Source organism: Entelurus aequoreus, linkage group LG10 (genome assembly GCF_033978785.1).
Source record: "Entelurus aequoreus isolate RoL-2023_Sb linkage group LG10, RoL_Eaeq_v1.1, whole genome shotgun sequence".
NCBI lineage: Eukaryota > Metazoa > Chordata > Actinopteri > Syngnathiformes > Syngnathidae > Entelurus > Entelurus aequoreus.
The window spans coordinates 6,888,445-6,909,938 of record NC_084740.1 but is presented as its reverse complement, the minus strand read 5'-3'; the positions used below and the strand labels follow the sequence as shown (position 1 = coordinate 6,909,938).

At 38.9% G+C, this 21,494-nt stretch overlaps 1 protein-coding gene across 6 annotated transcripts in view; it reads right to left on the bottom strand.

The window, feature by feature from the left end:
* The window catches only part of ncam1b (neural cell adhesion molecule 1b), a 286,896-nt gene that overhangs the window by 76,619 nt on the left and 188,783 nt on the right, over nt 1-21,494 (bottom strand). For all 6 annotated transcript variants that reach the window (XM_062059916.1, XM_062059911.1, XM_062059914.1 and 3 more), the window contains one exon: nt 2,857-3,007. In XM_062059916.1, the coding sequence (XP_061915900.1) occupies nt 2,857-3,007 (151 nt within the window). The remainder of the gene's footprint in view (nt 1-2,856; nt 3,008-21,494) is intronic.

The following is a 21,494-nucleotide window of genomic DNA, read 5'->3' as shown; positions in this document are numbered from 1 at the left end:
ACCCTCAGTGTGACCTGTATGGCTGTTGACCAAGTATGCCTTGCATTCACTTGTGCGTGTGAAAAGCCGTAGATATTATGTGATTGGGCCGGCATGAAAATGCAGTGCCTTTAAGGCACGCCCCCAATATTGATGTCTGGGTGGAAATCGGGAGAAATTCGGGAGAATGGTTGCCCCAGGGAGACTTTCGGGAGGGGCACTGAAATTCGGGAGTCTCCCGGGAAAATGGGGAGGGTTGGCAAGCATGACTGGGAGACGCAACTGCTCTGTACTTCTCCCTACGTCCATGTACCACTCCGTACAGCGGCGTTTCAAAAAGTCATAAATTTTACTTTTAAAAACCGATACCGATAATTTCCAATATTACATTTTAAAGCATTTATCGGCCGATTTATCGGACATCTCTATCATTTTTCATTGTGCCATTTACTCTCTGTAAAGCACCAGTTCCATTGGCAGCAAAACAGGCCCAGAGCATAATACTATCACCACCATGCTTGATGGTAGGTTTGGTGTTCCTGGGATTAAAGGCCTCACCTTTTCTCCTCCAAACATATTGCTGGGTATTGTGGCCAAACAGCTCCATTTTTGTTTCATCTGACATCCCATGGACAAAGATAAGACCTTCTGGAGGAAAGTTCTGTGGTCAGATGAAATTTATTATGGGTCAGCTCAATTTGTAGTAAAGGAATGGCTAAATCAGGCTAGAATGAAGGTTTTAGAAAGGACTTCCCAAAGTCCTGACTTAAACATGTGGACAATGCTGAAGAAACAAGTCCATGTCAGAAAACCAACACATTTAACTGAACTGCACCAATGTTGTCAAGAGGAGTGGTCAAAAATTCAAGCAGAAGCTTGTGGATGGCTACTAAAAGTGCCTTTTTGCAATGAAACTTGCCAAGGGACATGTAAGCAAATATTAAAGGCCTACTGAAATGAGATTTTTTTATTTAAACGGGGATAGCAGATCCATTCTATGTGTCATACTTGATCATTTCGCGATATTGCCATATTTTTGCTGAAAGGATTTAGTAGAGAACATCGCCGATAAAGTTTGCAACTTTTGGTCGCTGATAAAAAAAAGCCTTGCCTGTACCGGAAGTAGCGTGACGTCGCAGGTTGTGGAGCTCCTCACATTTCCCCATTGTTTACACCAGCAGCGAGAGCGATTCGGACCGAGAAAGCAACGATTACCCCATTAATTTGAGCCAGGATGAAAGATTTGTGGATGAGGAACGTGAGAGTGAAGGACTAGAGTGCAGTGCAGGATGTATCTTTTTTTCGCTCTGACTGTAACTTAGGTACAAGCTGGCTCATTGGATTCCACACTCTCTCCTTTTTCTATTGTGGATCACGGATTTGTATTTTAAACCACCTCGGATACTATATCCTCTTGAAAATGAGAGTCGAGAACGCGAAATGGACATTCACAGTGACTTTTATCTCCACCACAATACATCGGTGAAGCACTTTAGCTTCGGAGCTTACCTGCGGATAGAAACAGAAGAAACATGCCCCTGACTGGAAGGATAGACCGAAGATCAACAATACTATTATTACTTCTACTATCAGGAGACACCGAACTAAACCATGGACATGTAACTACACGGTTAATGCTGTCCAGCCTGGCGAAGCCTAGCAATGCTGTTGCTAACGACGCCATTGAAGCTAACTTAGCTACGGGACCTCGACAGAGCTATGATAAAAAAATTAGCTCTCCACCTACGCCAGCCTTCATCTGCTCATCAACACCCGTGCTCACCTGCGTTCCAGCGATCGACGGCGTGACGAAGGACTTCACCCGATCATCGGTGCGGTCGGCGGCTAGCGTCGGATAGCACGTCTGCTATCCAACTCAAAGTCCTCCTGGTTGTGTTGCTGCAGCCAGCCGCTAATACACCGATCCCACCTACAGCTTTCTTCTTTGCAGTCTCCATTGTTAATTGAACAAATTGCAAAAGATTCACCAACACAGATGTCCAGAATACTGTGGAATTATGTGGTGAAAACTTAAGCTGGCCACCGTGCTATTCCAAAATGTCTGCTTCAACCCGTGACGTCACGCGTAAACGTCATCATACCGAGACGTTTTCAGCCGGATATTTCGCGGGAAATTTAAAATGTCACTTTATAAGTTAACCCGGCCGTATTGGCATGTGTTGCAATGTTAAGATTTCATCATTGATATATAAACTATCAGACTGCGTGGTCGCTAGTAGTGGCTTTCAGTAGGCCTTTAACATTGCTGTATGTATACTTTTGAGCCAGCACATTTGCTCACATTTTCAGTAGACCCATAATAAATTCATAAAAGAAGCAAACTTCATGAATATTTTTTGTGGCCAACAAGTATGTGCTCCAATCACTCTATCACAAAAAAATAAGAGTTGTAGAAATGATTGGCAACTCAAGACAGCCATGACATGATGTTCTGTACAAGTGTATGTACACTTTTGACCACGACTGTACAGTGAAACTCGGGTTGAGCACAAGGGACTAGAATAGAATCTAGCTGCAACTGCACAGGCAATTCATTGATTAACATTATCATACAAGTGTAACAATAAGTTAACTGCATAATGTATAAATAAAAGCCAACAGTAAGATCAGTATTCGATGTGAGAGCATCCAGGAGAAGGAAGTGTGTCCTACATTCCTATGTTGCAATAAGGTTTCCCCTGGTACCTGTCTGTGGTGTACATAGCATGAACAAAATGTAAAATCCAAACCCACTGGTGGAACTCATCCCTATGTGCACCCACATCAGGCTCAGAACAAAAATGAACCCAAATCTTTTTCGGAATTCCGACTCGTACAATGTGAGGAGCGTGAAGGTTTCACTGGACTAATACTTACAGCGGACCTCCAGCTGTGCTGTCTTGTCGTCCTCCCCGATGGCACTGCGGGCTGAGCACAGGTACTGTCCGGCGTCAGTGTACTTGACGTACTTCAGCGTGAGCGAGGAGACTCGGGCGTCGCTCCTCACCACCACGTTTCCATCCTGACTCTGAAGAGAAGCAAAGAGCGTTCTGGTTACTGAGAGAAAAAAAACGAATTCACATCAATGCTTTTGGAGCATTCACACATGCTTTTATACACCACAATTCATCTATTTATTATTATTATTATTATTCTTCTCCAGATTTTGTCGCGCTCTACCTTCCACATTTTTCACCTGATTCAAACCGTTCTAACTTCAAACTGTTCAGCCTATTCAGGGATCACAGGCTTTACCTTGACAAATTCCAAAAACTCCCAGATTTCCCAGAATTCCAGGTATTCCGGGACATTTTTCCCCATTCAAAATGAATTGGCCATTTTTCAAACTGTCACCATTTCCACATTGAAAAATTTAAACACCAACCATTTCAACTCATTCGAGCCATTCAAGTGTTTTACCATTTTTAAAAAAATTCCTGCTTTACCAGAAATATCCAATTTTTGGGGAAATTCCCATTGAAATCAATGGGAATTTCCACAATTCCCACATTTTTCATCTGATTCAAACCGTTCCAACTTCAAAATATTCAGCCTGTTCAGGAATTGTGTGCTCTGTTGCAACAATTCTAAAAAAAAATAAAAAAATCCCGGATTTCCCATAATTCCTTTTTTTTTTTTTCTTCATTTTTCCCATTTAAAATGAATTGTCAATTTTTCAAACTTCCACAATTCCCACATTCTTAAAACCATTCCACCATTCTGGAAATTCAAACTATCCTTTTTTCCAAGTTAAAGAAAAATTCCAGATTTTCCCCAAATTCCTTTATACCATTTATTACTTCAACATTTCTTGCCCGATTTAAACAATTCCAACACCAACCAATTCAGCTCATTCAGGACATTCATGCTTTTTCCCGAAATTCCCAATTTTTTCTGAAATTCCCATTGAAATCAATGGAACATTCTTCAAAGTTCCACAATTCCCACATTTTTCATCTGATTCAAACTGTTCCAACTTCAAAAATATTCAGCCTGTTCAGGAATTGTGTGCTCTACTTATAGTTTATTAAGGATCCCCATTAGTCTACACCGCAGTGGAGACTATTCTTCCTGGGGTCCAGGCAAAAACATCACACAATCACAAAACAAAAGATTAAAATGCAGTACAACATGATCAAATAATAAAATGTTGTAATACAAAAATAGCAACAACGAAGAACCAAAAAAATAATAATAACTTCGAGTTTACATAATATTGTTCATACCAAAGATAAAAAGAGCAATATAAATATATATATATATATATATATTTTTGCAAAAATAAAACAAAGAACCAATGGCCTAAAATATACACATTAGTGTACCAATAAGTGACGAAAAAAGTACCATCCACCACAATCTAGAAAAATCTCTTTCCGCAATACTTCTCCTCTTAGTCTATTCTTAAAACCCACTCTGCTGGTGATTGATATTGTGGAAGTCGATTCCAGTAAGTGATTGCCCTTCCTTACTTCAACAATTCTAAAAAAAATAATCCTGGATTTCCCATAATTCCTTTTTTGAATTGTCCATTTCCAAAGTCCAGGATTTCAGTTCAACTTCAGCATTGGAACATTCACACGCAATTCCTTCAGGAAGTGCCTCGTCTAGTTTGCATGTCCTCTTTTTATAGACGTGATGCTGTTTTGCATAAACGCCGAAATACGTGCACCCTGGAGGACAAAAAAAACCCGCCTTTTAATAAGAAGGAAAAGACATTTGCCTATAGAGAGAGGCTCTTAGTAAAGCTGTGGAAATGTAAGAGCACAGCTGACAGAAGCATGGAACTGATCAATATTTCATGACAGGAGGAACCATGTAGAGCTTTCCAGCTGGAGTGCTTAGCAACTTGTGACAGCGCTGCTTTACCTTGAGCCAGGTTTGCACTTCTACTTTAACACTCAAGGTTTAATACAGGGTCACTTCTGCAGCATTTTTTTTTCTCCTCCGTAGTAACTGCTTGTCATGATTATTTCTAGTCTTCTTTGGCGATAAATGTCAACATGCAGCTGGCTAATGAGTTATGTAAATGACTTCTCTTCTAAAACGACCTGCTTTCACCGACGCCTCACCTTCCGGGCCAACAAGTGACACTTCAATGGCTAACTGACACTTGTATTAGTAGATTGCACAGTACAGTACATATTCCGTACAATTGACCACTAAATGGTAACACCCGAATACGTTTTTCAATTCGTGGTACAAATATATGCTATCAGCATAATACAGTCATCACACAAGTTAATCATCAGAGCAGGGGTCACCAACGCGGTGCCCGCGGGCACCAGGTAGCCCGTAAGGACCAGATGAGTAGCCCGCTGGCCTGTTCTAAAAGTAGCTCAAATAGCAGCACTTACCAGTGAGCTGCCTCTATTTTTTAAATTTTATTTATTTACTAGCAAGCTGGTCTCGCTTTGCCCGACATTTTTAATTGTAAGAGAGACAAAACTCAAATAGAATTTGAAAATCCAAGAAAATATTTTAAAGACTTGGTCTTCACTTGTTTAAATAAATTCATTCATTTTTTTTGCTTTGCTTCTTATAACTTTCAGAAAGACAATTTTAGAGAAAAAATACAACCTTAAAATGATTTTAGGATTTTTAAACACATATACCTTTTTACCTTTTAAATTCCTTCCTCTTCTTTCCTGACAATTTAAATCAATGTTTAAGTAAATTGATTGTTTTTACTGTAAAGAATAATAAATAAATTTTAATTTAATTCTTCACTTTAGCTTCTGTTTTTTCGACAAAGAATATTTGTGAAATATTTCTTCAAACTTATTATGATTAAAATTCAAAAAAATGATTCTGGCAAATCTAGAAAATCTGTAGAATCAAATTTAAATCTTATTTCAAAGTCTTTTGAATTTCTTTTAAAATTTTTGTTCTGGAAAATCTAGAAGAAATAATGATTTGTCTTTGTTAGAAATATAGCTTGGTCCAATTTGTTATATATTCTAACAAAGTGCAGATTGGATTTTAACCTATTTAAAACATGTCATCAAAATTCTAAAATTAATCTTAATCAGGAAAAATTACCAATGATGTTCCATAAATTATTTTTTAAATTTTTTCAAAAAGATTCAAATTAGCTAGTTTTTCTCTCCTTTTTTTCGGTTGAATTTTGAATTTTAAAGAGTCGAAATTGAAGACAAACTATGTTTCAAAATTTAATTGTCATTTTTTTCGTGTTTTCTCCTCTTTTAAACCGTTCAATTAAGTGTAATTATCATTAATTTTTAATAATGCATCATCTGAGAAATGGACATTGAAACAGTGTAGGTCTGACTTGGTAGGATATGTACAACGAGCGGTGAACATAGTGAGCTTAGAAAGCCTAAGAACAAGCATATACATTTGATTATTTACATTTGATTATTTACAATCCGGGGAGGTGGGATGTGGTGGGGGGAGGGTGTTAGTCTAGGGTTGTAGCTGCCTGGAGGTGTTCTTTTAGTGCGGTTTTGAAGGAGGATAGAGATGCCCTTTCTTTTACACCTGTTGGGAGTGCATTCCACATTGATGTGGCATAGAAGGAGAATGAGTTAAGACCTTTGTTAGATCGGAATCTGGGTTTGACGTGGTTAGTGGAGCTCCCCCTGGTGTTGTGGTTGTGGCGGTCATTTACGTTAAGGAAGTAGTTTGACATGTACTTCGGTATTTATAGACTAGGCTCAGTGCAAGTTGTTTAACTCTGTCTTCCACCTTGAGCCAGCCCACTTTGGAGAAGTGGGTAGGAGTGAGGTGTGATCTGGGGTGGAGTTCTAGAAGTAACCTGACTAGCTTGTTCTGGGATGTTTGGAGTCTAGATTTGAGGGTTTTGGAGGTGCATGCGTAATCGAAAAAGGGTTGGACGAGAGTTCCCGCTAGAATCTTCATGGTGCTTTTGTTGACCAGAGAGGAGATTCTGTAGAGAAATCTCGTTTGTTGGTTGACCTTTTTGATTACCTTGGTTGCCATTTTATCACGGGGCGTTTGAAAGAAAACAAGCGTGTCCCTCCTAACATTGTCGCTAATATGTGTCGTCAAGATTGTATTTTAGCTACAGGCTATAATTTTAGACCGACCTAATGATACAGATTACAATAATGTACGAAGCAAGTGTTTATCTGTACAGTAATTGCCTCCTGCAAATCCTGATAATTGTTTTATGATTTTGTTTCATGTGCATGGTATGTACCTTTCAGCATTAATGGTGCCTTCACAGATGTGTAAGTTACCCATGTCTTGGGCACTAATACACCCCCATACCATCACACATGCTGGCTTTTACACTTTGCGCCTATAACAATCCGGATGGTTCTTTTCCTCTTTGGTCCGGAGGACACGACATCCACAGTTTCCAAAAACAATTTGAAATGTGGACTCGTCAGACCACAGAACACTTTTCCACTTTGTATCAGTCCATCTTAGATGAGCTCAGGCCCAGCGAAACTGACAGAGTTTCTGGGTGTTGTTGATCAACGGTTTTCGCCTTGCATAGGAGAGTTTTAACTTGCACTTACAGATGTAGCGACCAACTGTAGTTACTGACAGTGGGTTTCTGAAGTGTTCTTGAGCCCATGTGGTGATATCCTTTACACACTGATGTCGCTTGTTGATGTAGTACAGCCTGAGGGATGGAAGGTCACGGGCTTAGCTGCTTACGTGCAGTGATTTCTCCAGATTCTCTGAACCCTTTGATGATATTACGGAGCGTAGATGGTGAAATCCCTAAATTCCTTGCAATAGCTGGTTGAGAAAGGTTTTTCTTAAACTGTTCAACAATTTGCTCACGCATTTGTTGACAAAGTGGTGACCCTCGCCCCATCCTTGTTTGTGAATGACTGAGCATTTCATGGAATCTACTTTTATACCCAATCATGGCACCCACCTGTTCCCAATTAGCCTGCACACCTGTGGGATGTTCCAAATAAGTGTTTGATGAGCATTCCTCAACTTTATCAGTATTTATTGCCACCTTTCCCAACTTCTTTGTCACGTGTTGCTGGCATCAAATTCTAAAGTTAATGATTATTTGCCAAAAAAAAAGGGTTTATCAGTTTGAACATCAAATATGTTGTCTTTGTAGCATATTCAACTGAATATGGGTTGAAAGGGATTTGCAAATCATTGTATTCCGTTTATATTTACATCTGACACAATTTCCCAACTCATATGGAAACGGGGTTTGTACAATTAGTATGTTTTGTTTTGCAGATTGTTCATGTTACAAGGTGCAACAGAACTAAATTCCCGAGCAGCTCTTTTCCAGTGCTTTTTTACATGGCTCACCTCCAAGCTGCCGGGAAAACAATGCCACGGATGTTTTATACATACTGATTGAGGACGGCAGCCATGTAAAGAGAAACCTTGGTTAGTTTGTGTTCCAATTCAATAGGCTCCGCATGTGCGCCACATTCATTATGCATAGTGCGTAGAGGGACTGGAGCAATGCTTATACAACACAATGGCCCTTTATTCTGACCCCTGTGCAGAAAACATTCTCCATTAGACTCTTGGCAACGTATTCTCCCTGCGTACACCATGAAGTCCACGTTTGTAAGTCATTTTGTCAATATTGATTCTTTTTTTTGAACATTTTCTTTATTTCCCTGTCGGCTACAGTTGGTTACTCTACACCAGGGTTATTCAACGGGTGGCTTAGGGGCCAAATCCGGCCCTGGAAGGACACCAGACCGGTCCCCCGCAGTTCAGTTTAAGACTTGTGATCGAGATGATCTTTGACTAACTTTTGTGCAGTAGGTTTCTAAGAACATATATGATCTTGGACCAGAGTAAACATATTGATTGATTGAAACTTTTATTAGTGGATTGCACAGTACAGTACATATTCCGTACAATTGACCACTAAATGGTAACACCCGAATTAGTTTTTCCAACTTGTTTAAAGGCCTACTGAAAGCCACTACTAGCGACCACGCAGTCTGATAGTTTATATATCAATGATGAAATCTTAACATTGCAACACATGCCAATACGGCCGGGTTAACTTATAAAGTGCAATTTTAAATTTCCCGCTAAACTTCCGGTTGAAAACGTCTATGTATGATGACGCATGCGCGTGACGTCAATAGTTAAACGGAAGTATTGGTACCCCATTGAATCCAATACAAAAAAGCTCTGTTTTCACCACATAATTCCACAGTATTCTGGACATCTGTGTTGGTGAATCTTTTGCAATTTGTTTAATGAACAATGAAGACTGCAAAGAAGAAAGTTGTAGGTGGGATCGGTGTATTAGCGGCTGGCTGCAGCAACACAACCAGGAGGACTTTGACTTGGATAGCAGACGCGCTATCCGACGCTAGCCGCTGACCGCAAGGATGATCGGGTGAAGTCCTTCGTCCTTCCGTCGATCGCTGGAACGCAGGTGAGCACGGGTGTTGATGAGCAGATGAGGGCTGGCTGGCGTAGGTGGAGTGCTAATGTTTTTATCATAGCTCTGTGAGGTCCCGTTGCTAAGTTAGCTTCAATGGCGTCGTTAGCAACAGCATTGTTAAGCTTCGCCAGGCTGGAAAGCATTAACCGTGTAGTTACATGTCCATGGTTTAATAGTATTGTTGATTTTCTGTCTATCCTTCCAGTCAGGGGTTTATTTATTTTGTTTCTATCTGCATTTAAGCACGATGCTATCACGTTAGCTCCGTAGCTAAAGAGCTTCGCCGATGTATTGTCGTGGAGATAAAAGTCACTGTGAATTTCCATTTCGCGTTCTCGACTCTCATTTTCAAGAGGATATAGTATCCGAAGTGGTTTAAAATACAAATCCGTGATCCACAATAGAAAAAGGAGAAAGTGTGGAATCCAATGAGCCAGCTTGTACCTAAGTTACGGTCAGAGCGAAAAAAGATACGTCCTGCACTGCACTCTAGTCCTTCACTCTCACTTTCCTCATCCACAAATCTTTCATCCTGGCTCAAATTAATGGGGTAATCGTCGCTTTCTCGGTCCGAATCGCTCTCGCTGCTGGTGTAAACAATGGGGAAATGTGAGGAGCCCTTCAACCTGTGACGTCACGCTACTTTTTTTTATCAGCGACCAAAAGTTGCGAACTTTATCGGCGATGTTCTCTACTAAATCCTTTCAGCAAAAATATGGCAATATCGCGAAATGATCAAGTATGACACATAGAATGGATCTGCTATCCCCGTTTGAATACAAAAAAATCATTTCAGTAGGCCTTTAAGTCCACGTTAATCAATTCATGGTAATTGGTATTGCTTGTGTTTCCATTCACGACAAGCCGTTTGGTGGAGTAAAACTCCCACTGGATGCGCAACGGCCGCAGAACGGAACCTGCACGACGGAAACATATTCCATTTTTATTCAAGTCGATGTGTCCGTTTGCACCGAATGCGGAACGTCACCGTTCGGCATTTCAGCGCTAAATATGCAAAGAGCTCCTCCTATATTTGCGGGACAACGCAACAAATCCGTTCAATTTAGCTCAAATCTGTCATGCAACGTCACAAAATAAATGATCCGGTCTACTTTCAAAATAAATTACTCGGTCTTCAAGGCAGATCCTATTTTTACACTTTGAAACGTCGTAATGGGCGGCGACTGACATGAAGTCCAATTAAGTTAAAGTTAAGTACCAATGATTGTCACACACACACTAGGTGTGGTGAAATTATTCTCTGCATTTGACCCATCCCCTTGTTCACCCCCTGGGAGGTGAGAGGAGCAGTGAGCAGCAGCGGTGGCCGCGCCCGGGAATCCTTTTTGGTGATTTAACCCCCAATTCCAACCCTTGATGCTGAGTGCCAAGCAGGGAGGTAATGGCTCCCATTTTTATAGTCTTTGGTATGACTCGGCCGGGGTTTGAACTCACGACCTACCCATCTCAGGGCGGACACTCTAACCACTAGGCTGCCAAAGGCTTTCAGACGTAACTTTACCTAGTTACGTCACAAATGGATGAGGACATGCTAATTCTGGAGGGCCACAATTAAGGTATAATATACAGGCATATATATATCTATGGCAGGGGTGTCCAAAGTGCTGATAATATTGCAAAAATTTAAAAAAACATTTGAAAAAAGTGGAATGAGGTGAAATCTAACAAGAAAAAGTTGCAATGTTGACACAAAGCTGCCATGCAGGCTGTTTCTTTTCTTTTGTCTTTATTTTTCTTTTTTTTGCCATTGTTAAAAAAAAAAAAAAGACTAAAAATCTGTTATAATGAATTATTACTTAAAAAATATCACTTTAAAATGTTTTATGTGGAAAAATACTGCATATATTGTGTGGTTGCCATATAAAAACATCAAAGTTTTATTTGACAAAAGAGCATAAAACAAACAAAATAATAGTTCAAATGTAAAATCCACAGATATATCTGAAGTTGATCTCGTAATTTAAGTGTTAAAAGTAAAAAAAAACGAATAAAAATGTATCACTTTATGAGTGGGGGACCTTTTGGATGCCAAATATATTTAGTAGGATTTTATTTAACTTTTCACTGTGATTACTCAAAAATATTAAAGAATTAAAATCTATGGTGTCCTGCATTATTGATCTTTTAAGGCTCTAATTACTAAATACTGCATATTTCAGTTTTACTATAAATAATAAATATACAGGCATATATATATCTATGGCAGGGGTGTCCAAAGTGCGGCCCGGGGGCCATTTGCGGCCCGCAGCTAATTGTTTACCGGCCCGCCACACATTCTGAAAAAATTGCAAAATTGATAATATTGCAAAAATTAAAAAAAACATTTTTAAAAAAGTGGAATGAGGTGAAATCTAACAAGAAAAAGTTGCAATGTTGACACAAAGCTGCCATGCAGGCTGTTTTTTTTTCTTTTGTCTTTCTTTTTCTTTTTTTTGCCATTGTTAAAAAAAAAAAAAAAGACAAAAAATCTGTTATAATGAATTATTACTTAAAAAATATCACTTTAAAATGTTTTATGTGGAAAAAATACTGCATATATTGTGTGGTTGCCATGTAAAAACATCAAAGTTTTATTTGACAAAAGAGCATAATACAAACAAAATAATAGTTCAAACGTAAAATGGACAGATATATCTGAAGTTGATCTCGTAATTTAAGTGTTAAAAGTTAAAAAAAACCTAATAAAAATGTATCACTTTATGAGTGGGGGACCTTTTGGATCCCAAATATATTTAGTAGGATTTTATTTAACTTTTCACTGTGATTAGTCAAAAATATTAAATAATTAAAATCAATGGTGTCCTGCATTATTGATCTTTTAAGGCTCTAATTACTAAATACTGCATATTTCAGTTTTACTATAAAAAAGAAAGTTGTCTTTGACAGAAAACCTTTTTTTTTTTTTTCTTTACTTTATATCAACCTCAAGTTGATATAGAGATTTACTGTAAGCGTTAAATAAAAAATAATAATAATAATTTGACTTATTTTTAACAGTTTAATGACTGAGACCCTTTATAGTCCCCGGGAGCCCTAAAGGTTAAAAAAAAAATCCATATATTTTGTTAAGGTTTGAAAATGAAAAATATCAAAATGCTTTAATTTTTCCGTGTACGGCCCTCAGTGGCAAAAGTTAGGACACCCCTGATCTATGGCGATATGGGGGGCCTGTGATGTACCAGCTGATACGGGGACCAGGAAAGCTGGTTGTTGTGACACGCTAGCCAGAGATGATGTTGTTGTTGTATTGTTTTTTGCCACCAAAAGTGCTTTATTGCAGTGAAACTTGCCAAGGGACATGTAAGCAAATATGAACATTGCTGTATGTATACTTTTGACCCAGCACATTTGCTCACATTTTCAGTAGACCCATAATAAATTCATAAAAGAACCAAACGTCATGAATGTTTTTTTGTGACCAACAAGTATGTGCTCCAATCACTCTATCACAAATAAATAAGAGTTGTAGAAATGATCGGAAACTCAAGACAGCCATGACATTATGTTCTTTACAATGATCGCGACTGTATATCCACATAATTGCCCACAGCAAACACCAGCTTTACAGATGCCATGTCTGCTCCACAAGCTGCTTGCTGCGGCAATAATGTCTACCACGACACATCCATCACAGTAAACACAATTAGTGGTGTAGTTCTTATTTGTACAACTGGATGACGCACCCAACAAATAGGAGTCAGGAAAAAAATAATTGGCCCATATGGCATTATGTCCTGCGAGGAATTTGTTATTGGTATTTTTCCCCTCAGAAAATAAAAACAGACAACATTATCTGCAGAGGAGGCCAAGTCTCAAGAGGACCCCAACGTGATATACAACATACACATACAGTATAAGAATGTGTTTAACCCTTGCGTGGTGTTCGGGTCTGTGGGACCCGTTTTCATTTTTTTTATTAAAAGCTAAATGATACAATTAATACATTTTTCAAACTGAGACTCACTGACTTTGGCTCATTTTCTGTGAAGAACATGTATCAGAATACATATTTAATGACCACACACCATACACCCCCCCTACACATTTCTATTACATATAAGATGTCCGGGTCATAGAAGTGTGAAAAATTGATGTTCTGTGTACCACACACACACACACACGCACACACACACACAGCAGGCCTAGACAGGAGGAGGACAGGGTGTAGGTACTAGAGATGCGCGAATAGGCAATTATTTCATCCGCAACCGCATCACAAAAGTCGTCATCCACCCGCCATGCACCCGAACTAACATTTTATCAAAACCACAGCCACCATCCACCCGTTGTTATATATCTAATATAGACGATGCAAGGCAGAAAGGAGACTGATCCAATGCAGCAGAGACATTCAATGCGTGCCACGCATTAATATCTCTTGGCCACGCATTAGAGGCTAAGAGATATTAATGCGTGATAATATTATTTATCATTATTATAATATTATTGTCATTTCCATTAAGAAAGTGTTGACTATTATTGTTATTTTTTTCCCCTGGTCTTTAGTATTCCCTTTTTTAGTTTGTTGCATACCACGTTTGCTATCTTTTTATTTTTTTCTTCTTCTCCTGTTGTGTTGTGGAGTGCTGTGTCACGCCAAATTTCTTCCCCGTACAAAAACCTTCCCCCCGCCCCCATTTACTTCCGTGGTCATGTTTCCTCTTACGTCATTGACAGCGATCGATAGCACTTCGGCTTTGACTGCCCGTCGCTGGAAGGATACTTCGTCTTTGACAGCTGCTGGAATCTGAAGAAATCGATTATTTATTTTTATTTTTTTACAGGCGCGAAACAGGACAGTCGCGTGCGTGTTAAGGACCCCCGGCAACTTTGTGACTTTATTGGACGCAGCCCCGGAAGGGGGGGGGGGGGGGGGGGTTTGTAGGGGGGGAAGAAATTTGGCGTGACAACTGCAGCAGTGCCTGATGAATAATTGCCTGTTTCAAAGAGTGCTGCTCGTTTTCCGTATGTGGGTAACAACATTTAACTATGTATATATATTTCCGAATTGGTTCAACCGCCACCCGCCCGAATCTATTTAAAATCTATTTTTTTCGTCATGCATCCGCCCGACCCGCGGATTATCCGCGGACTCCGCGGTTGTGTCCGCAAACCGCGCATCTCTAGTAGGTACACAGAACATCAGAGGGTGAAATGTGCGAGAAAATGAGAGCAGACAGTGTTGACAAACAATGTTGCAACCTTGTGTGGGAACCGCAGGTGCCGAAACACAAAAGAAGAATCCCTGTGGGATGCAGAAACTGGCAGAGAAATTTTCCATGCAACGTTCATATTGTTGTTACTCAGCCAGCGTTTGTGGGTCTGATGGACCCGTTGCATTTTGTGGCTTTTAAAGGCCTACTGAAATGATTTGTTTTTTTTTAAACGGGAATAGCAGATCCATTCTATGTGTCATACTTGATCATTTCGCGATATTGCCATATTTTTGCTGAAAAGATTTAGTAGAGAAAATCGACGATAAAGTTCGCAACTTTTGCTCGCTGATAAAAAAAGCCTTGCCTGTACCGGAAGTAGCGTGACGTCACAGGTGCTAGTATTCCTCACAATTCCCCGTTGTTTACAATGGAGCGAGAGATTCGGAGCCACAAAGCGACGATTACCCCATTAATTTGAGCGAGGATGAAAGATTCGTAGATGAGGAACGTTACAGTGAAGCACTAGAGAGGCAGTGATGGACGTATCTTTTTTCGCTCTGACCGTAACTTAGGTACAAGCTGGCTCATTGGATTCCACACTCTCTCCTTTTTCTATTGTGGATCACGGATTTGTATTTTAAACCACCTCGGATACTATATCCTCTTGAAAATGAGAGTCGAGAATGCGAAATGGACATTCACAGTGACTTTTATCTCCACGACAATACATCGGTGACACACTTAGCTACTGAGCTAACGTGATAGCATCGTTCTCAAATGAAGATAGAAACAAAAGAAATAAACCCCTGACTGGAAGGATAGACAGAAGATCAACAATACTATTAAACCATGTACATGTAACTACACGGTTAAAAATTCTCAGCCTGGTAAGGCTTAACAATGCTGTTGCTAACGACGCTAAGGCTAATTTAGTAACTTAGCAACCGGACCTAATAGAACTATGATAAAAACATTAGCGCTCCACCTACGCCAGCCAGCCCTCATCTTCCCATCAACAGCCGTGCTCACCTGCGTTCCAGCGATCGACGGCGCGACGAAGGACTTCATCCGTGGGTTTGGCGGCAAGCATCGGCTAGGCGTAGTAAGTAGTCCTTGTTGTGTTGCTGTAAGTATTGTACTTAGCCGCTAATACACCGATCGATCCCACCTACAACGTTCTTCTTTGCAGCCTCCATTGTTCATTAAACAAATTGCAAAAGATTCACCAACACAGATGTCCAGAATACTGTGGGATTTTGTCGAAGAAAACAAGAGGTTTTTGTATCGGGTCCGATGGGGTACAACCACTTCTGTGGATTTTGTGACGTCACGCGCATAAATCATATCCAAAGGAGTTTTTCAACCGGAAGTGTGGCGGGAATTTTAAAATGTCACTTTATAAGTTAACCCGGCCGTATTGGCATGTGTTGCAATGTTAAGATTTCATCATTGATATATAAACTATCAGACTGCGTGGTCGCTAGTAGTGGCTTTCAGTAGGTCTTTAATGCCTCACAATCAAACACTTTTATGTTAAAATACTGAACGGATGTTTATTGGGATAAGGTAAACATCTGTTCAGTATTTTAACATTAAAGTGTTTGATTGTGAGGCATTAAAAGCCACAACGGGTCCATCAGACCCACAAACGCTGGCTGAGTAACAACAATATGAACATTACATATAAGGGTTAAAACTGATATGGGGAAACCACAAGGACTTGCACTTTGCATAAATCAAACAAGGTGACTGCAGATCTCTCCTATAGCTCACTTGCCTTAGCGGCGGTCTGCAGGAAAAACACTCTTAACTTTGGAGCGTGAAATCAGGAATACACAACGGGACATGTTAAATTCATGTCTCACCAAAATCTTAACCGGCCCAGCATGGAAGGAAAACGCTTCCCTCTGCTGCTTTTGCAACGAGTCCGCCACGTTTGGCAGTAACATGCCCGGCACGCACACGCTCTTCTGCACCCAGAAGTCTTCTCCCCTCTGCCTGCTTGCTATTATGGCAAGTCTCAACGCACGCACACACACACACACACACACACACACACACACACACACACACACACACACACACACACACACACACACACACACACACACACACACACACACACACACACACACACACACACACACACACACACACACATTCTTGAATTTGTTACTTTCTTGAGACCTGAGAAAAATGCCTACTTCTAGTGTCAACCTTGAGACCTTCGATACCGGGAGGTGGGGGGGGGCGTGGGGGGCGTGGTTAAGAGGGGAATATATTTAAGCTAGAATTCACTAACTGAAGTATTTCATATATATATATATATATGTATATGTATGAAATACTTGACTTTCAGTGAATTCTAGCTATATATATATATATATATATATATATATATATATATATATATATATATATATATATATATATATATATATTTTATTATACATATAAATAAAATAAATACTTGAACTTCAGTGTTCTGGAGGCTATCCAGTAGATGGCAGTATTGTCCTGTTTAAGAGTGTCACAACATTGCTGTTTACGGCAGACAAACTGCTTTACGGTAGACGAAAACGTGACTGCTGTTGTTGTGTGTTGTTACCGCGCTGGGAGGACGTTAATGAAACTGCCTGACAATAAACCCACATAAGAAACCAAGAAGTCGCCCTCGATCATTCTACAGTTATGACGTCATTGGGCAGGCACGCTGTTTATATTGTGGGAAAGTGGACGTGAGAACAGGCCGTCCCCACTCAGGTCCGCATTGAGCTGGAGGGGGCGTGGCCTCCAGCTCCGGCTGAATACCGGGAGTTTGTCGGGAGAAAATTTCTGCCGGGAGGTTATCGGGAGAGGCGCTGAATACCGGGAGTCTCCCGGTAAAAACGGGAGGGTTGGCAAGTATGGTCTAGTATTATAGTAAAAGTCGTAATTTTACTCAACGGAAGTCAACATTTTACAATAAAAACTGAACATTTGTGCGACAGTATGATGAAAGTTGGAATTTTACTCAATAACAGTCGCAATTTTTACGAGAAAATCTTCACATTTTGGCAATTTTACGAAAAGAGTCGTAATTTATACTTGACAAAGGTCACAATTGTATAAGAAAACTTTAAAATGTTGGCGATGTTATAATAATAATAATCAGGATTTTACTTTGCGAAATTATGACAAAAGTTATAATTTTACTCCAAAAATGTCATTATTTTACAAGAACAACCCAAAAAATTGGCAATATTGTGACAAAAGTCAGAATTTTATATGACAAATGTCGCCATTTTGCATTACAAAGTAATAATTTTACATCAAAAAGTAATAATTTTACATAAAGTAATAATTTTCAGAGAAAATATTGCAACATTACAAAAACAGAAAGAACGTGATAAATTGTTCCCAATTTTAGAAGAAAAAAGTCGACGCATTGTGAGAAAAAGACTGCATTTTGTTAATTTTTGTTTTGTAATTGTTTTTTAATCTTCATTATTTACTTCAAGTTATTACAGTATGTCTCTATAGACATATTTTTAATTTTGGCCAAAGGGCCCCTATATGAATTTCTTACACACACATGTTATTACATATGTTGGCCAGAGGGGGAGCACTTCAAGTTTTTACACACACTTGTTATTTCATATGTTGACCAGAGGGAGGAGCACTTTTAAAAGCGACACACAGTCAATTAGAAAAATCCCTCCTTTTTGGGACCACCCTCATTTTGATAGATTTCACCACCATTCTCTATTAGATGCAATGGTTCATATGCAGTGTTTCCCACACATTCATTTATTTGTGGCGGCCCGCCACGAAATAATTAAGGCCGCCACAAATAGATTTTTTTTTTTTTGTCCTGTCCAGCTTCTCAGGCAAATCATATAGTTGATGTAGATGCCCATAAAGGCTGTTCAGATTTACTTTACAAAAGAGAAGTGTAGGATCAAGATTTTTGGAGCCCTTTGTTCAGTGGATCAGATGTTTGATGAAGCTTTGTGTCTATCTACCACCACTACTGTTGTCTGTTTATTTGTTACTGACTGTGGCAGGACACCTCTGCCTCTGTTTCACTTTATGTTGCTGGTAAATAATATGGTTGTAGTAGTAGGCTAAAGTTAAATTATTTAGTATACACTAATTAAAGGGGCAGAGCTTTAAGAGACATTTTAGCTTTTATATTTTTATAAGATATATTTTTTGTAAGAACCACAATTAATAAATATATTTCAGTGAATAACTTATTGTTCAAATATGTATATAAATATGTACATAAAGTGTTGTAATTATATTGTAAAATGGATGGATGGATGGACGTTTAAAACAAAACTGTTATTATTAATTAGTAAGTATACATTTTTTGAGCCTTTTTAGAGAAAATCATATCATTGTAGTAAATTATGCAAATTACTCGATGGTGTCATGGTGACCACGCCCATAGCCACGCCCCCACCGCCACAGGTATCTTGGCAGTTTATGGGCAACACTGATATGGAAGGTACTTTTCCTTGTTGATGTCTCAAGAAGGGTAGAAATACAAGAACACTTTGGTGGTTATGAAGAGTTTTTTTTTTGTTTTGTTTAGATATATTTGGTTTCTATTACCGACGACTCTGAAACACCAAGACCAGTCTTGTGGTAAAATAACAACAGGTGACAAGATGCCGATGCATGACAAAAGAAATATTCAATTCGATATTTTTCCAGAGTCCATTATAACAGTCTTGCTGTCTCTCTCTCTCTCTCTCTCTCTCTCTCTCACACACACACACACACACAAACTGAAACACTATGTTATCCTGTGGCTCGTAGTTCTTAGTTCGTAAACCATAAATGTGACCAAATCAGTCTGAGAACCATGTTGCTGCGATAATCTTGTCAATACTGTAAATTTTCGCGGAAAAACATGTCCAAAAACCGCCATGGGTCTACTCCTAGTAGGTCTGTTGATGCGAATCCTGTAATTATTGTCGTGCTGGGTGATACTGGAGTCGATTTTTCATTCAAATAGTCCTCACAGGATCATTTATGAATGCATTTCAATCCCCAAACACCCTGCAGGAAAAAAAAAAGCTATTTAAAGGACCGGTAGTCTAAAACAGTGTTTTCCAACCACTAGTGTACCGTGAAATATTGTTTGGTGTGCCGTGGGAAATTATGCAATTTCACCTAATTGGTCGGAAAAATATTTATTTGCACCTACACTGCAAAAACTGAAATCTAAATAAGATTAAATATCTCAAATAATGGTGATATATTGTTTTTTTTCTGTCTGATAAGATAATTCTTCTAAAAACGATATTTTTCCGATTCAAAACAATTCTCTATTCATTCAATACATAGATTTCAGCAGGATCTACCCCAGTCTGCTGACATGCAAGCAGAGTAGTAGATTATAAATTTTACATATTAAATTAACCAAAAATATTATTTTATCTTTGTGAAAATATTGGACACAGTGTGTTGTCAAGCTTATGAGATGCGATGCAAGTGTAAGCCACTGTGACACTATTGTTCTTTTTTTTAATTTTTTTTTTTAATAAATGTCTAATGATAATGTCAATGAGGGATTTTTAATCACTGCTATGTTGAAATTGTAACTAATATTGATACTGTTGTTGATAATATTCATTTTTGTTTCACTACTTTTGGTTTGTTCTGTGTCGTGTTTGTGTCTCCTCTCAATTGCTCTGTTTATTGCAGTTCTGTTTGTATATATATATATATATATATATATATATATATATATATATATATATATATATATATATATATATATATATATATATATATATATATATACATATATATATATATATATATATATATATATAGATATATATATATATATATAAATTCCTCGCGCACTAATTGACTGAAAGAGCACGCACTTGGCGCAATGATGTCATGTTGTCGATGGAAAAATGCATTTTTAGACCATATGTTTTGCCTGAGCGGCTAGGAGACCCCGAGAGTAACAAGCGCTTGCCTTGTTGCCTTTCCATTAAGAACAATAAATTAGTTTTTAGTATAAGTTTGCTGGTTTCAAGAAATGCAATGCCGAGTGCATATCATTATGTCAAGATAATGGCACTAGCATTTACTTTATTTAAGAATGTTTTTCAACATATTGAGCAAAAAGTTTTAATATTTTTTTTTTCTACCAAGAAAAGTGCACTTGTTATTAGTGAGAATATACTTATTTTAAGGTATTTTGGGGTTCATTGAAGTTAGCTAATCTTACTTGTTTTGGAAAGTCTTGACAAGCCAAATTTTCTTGTTCTACTGGCAGATAATTGTCCTTAGTTCAAGTAAAATACCCCTCTTTTTTTTTTTTTTTTTTTCTTGTTTTTGAACACTGACTGAAAATAAAAAATTAAACATCAAATCGAAATAAGTGTCTGACACAAGAGCGTAAATTAGCATGGTCATTGGTGACTAAGCTGCCAAAGAGATATATATTCATTTTATTATACATATAAATGAAATAAATACTTGAATTTCAGTGTTCCGGAGGCTATCCAGTAGATGACACTATTGTCCTGTTTAAGAGTGTCACAACATTGCTGTTTACGGCAGACGAACTGCTTTACGGTAGACGAAAACGTGACTGCTGTTGTTGTGTGTTGTTACCGCGCTGGGAGGACGTTAATGAAACTGCCTAACAATGAACCCACATAAGAAACCAAGAACTCGCCCTCGATCATTCTACAGTTATAACGTGATTGGGCAGGCACGCTGTTTATATCGTGGGAAAGCGGACGTGAAAACAGACTGTCGCCGCTGTCCCCACTCAGGTCCGCATTGAGCTGGAGGGGGCGTGGCCTCCAGCTCCGGCTGAATTCCGGGAGTTTATCGGGAGAACATTTTTTCCGGGAGGTTATCGGGAGAGGCGCTGAATTCCGGGAGTCTCCTGGTAAAACCGGGAGGGTTGGCAAGTATGGCCTAAACTGGCAGTT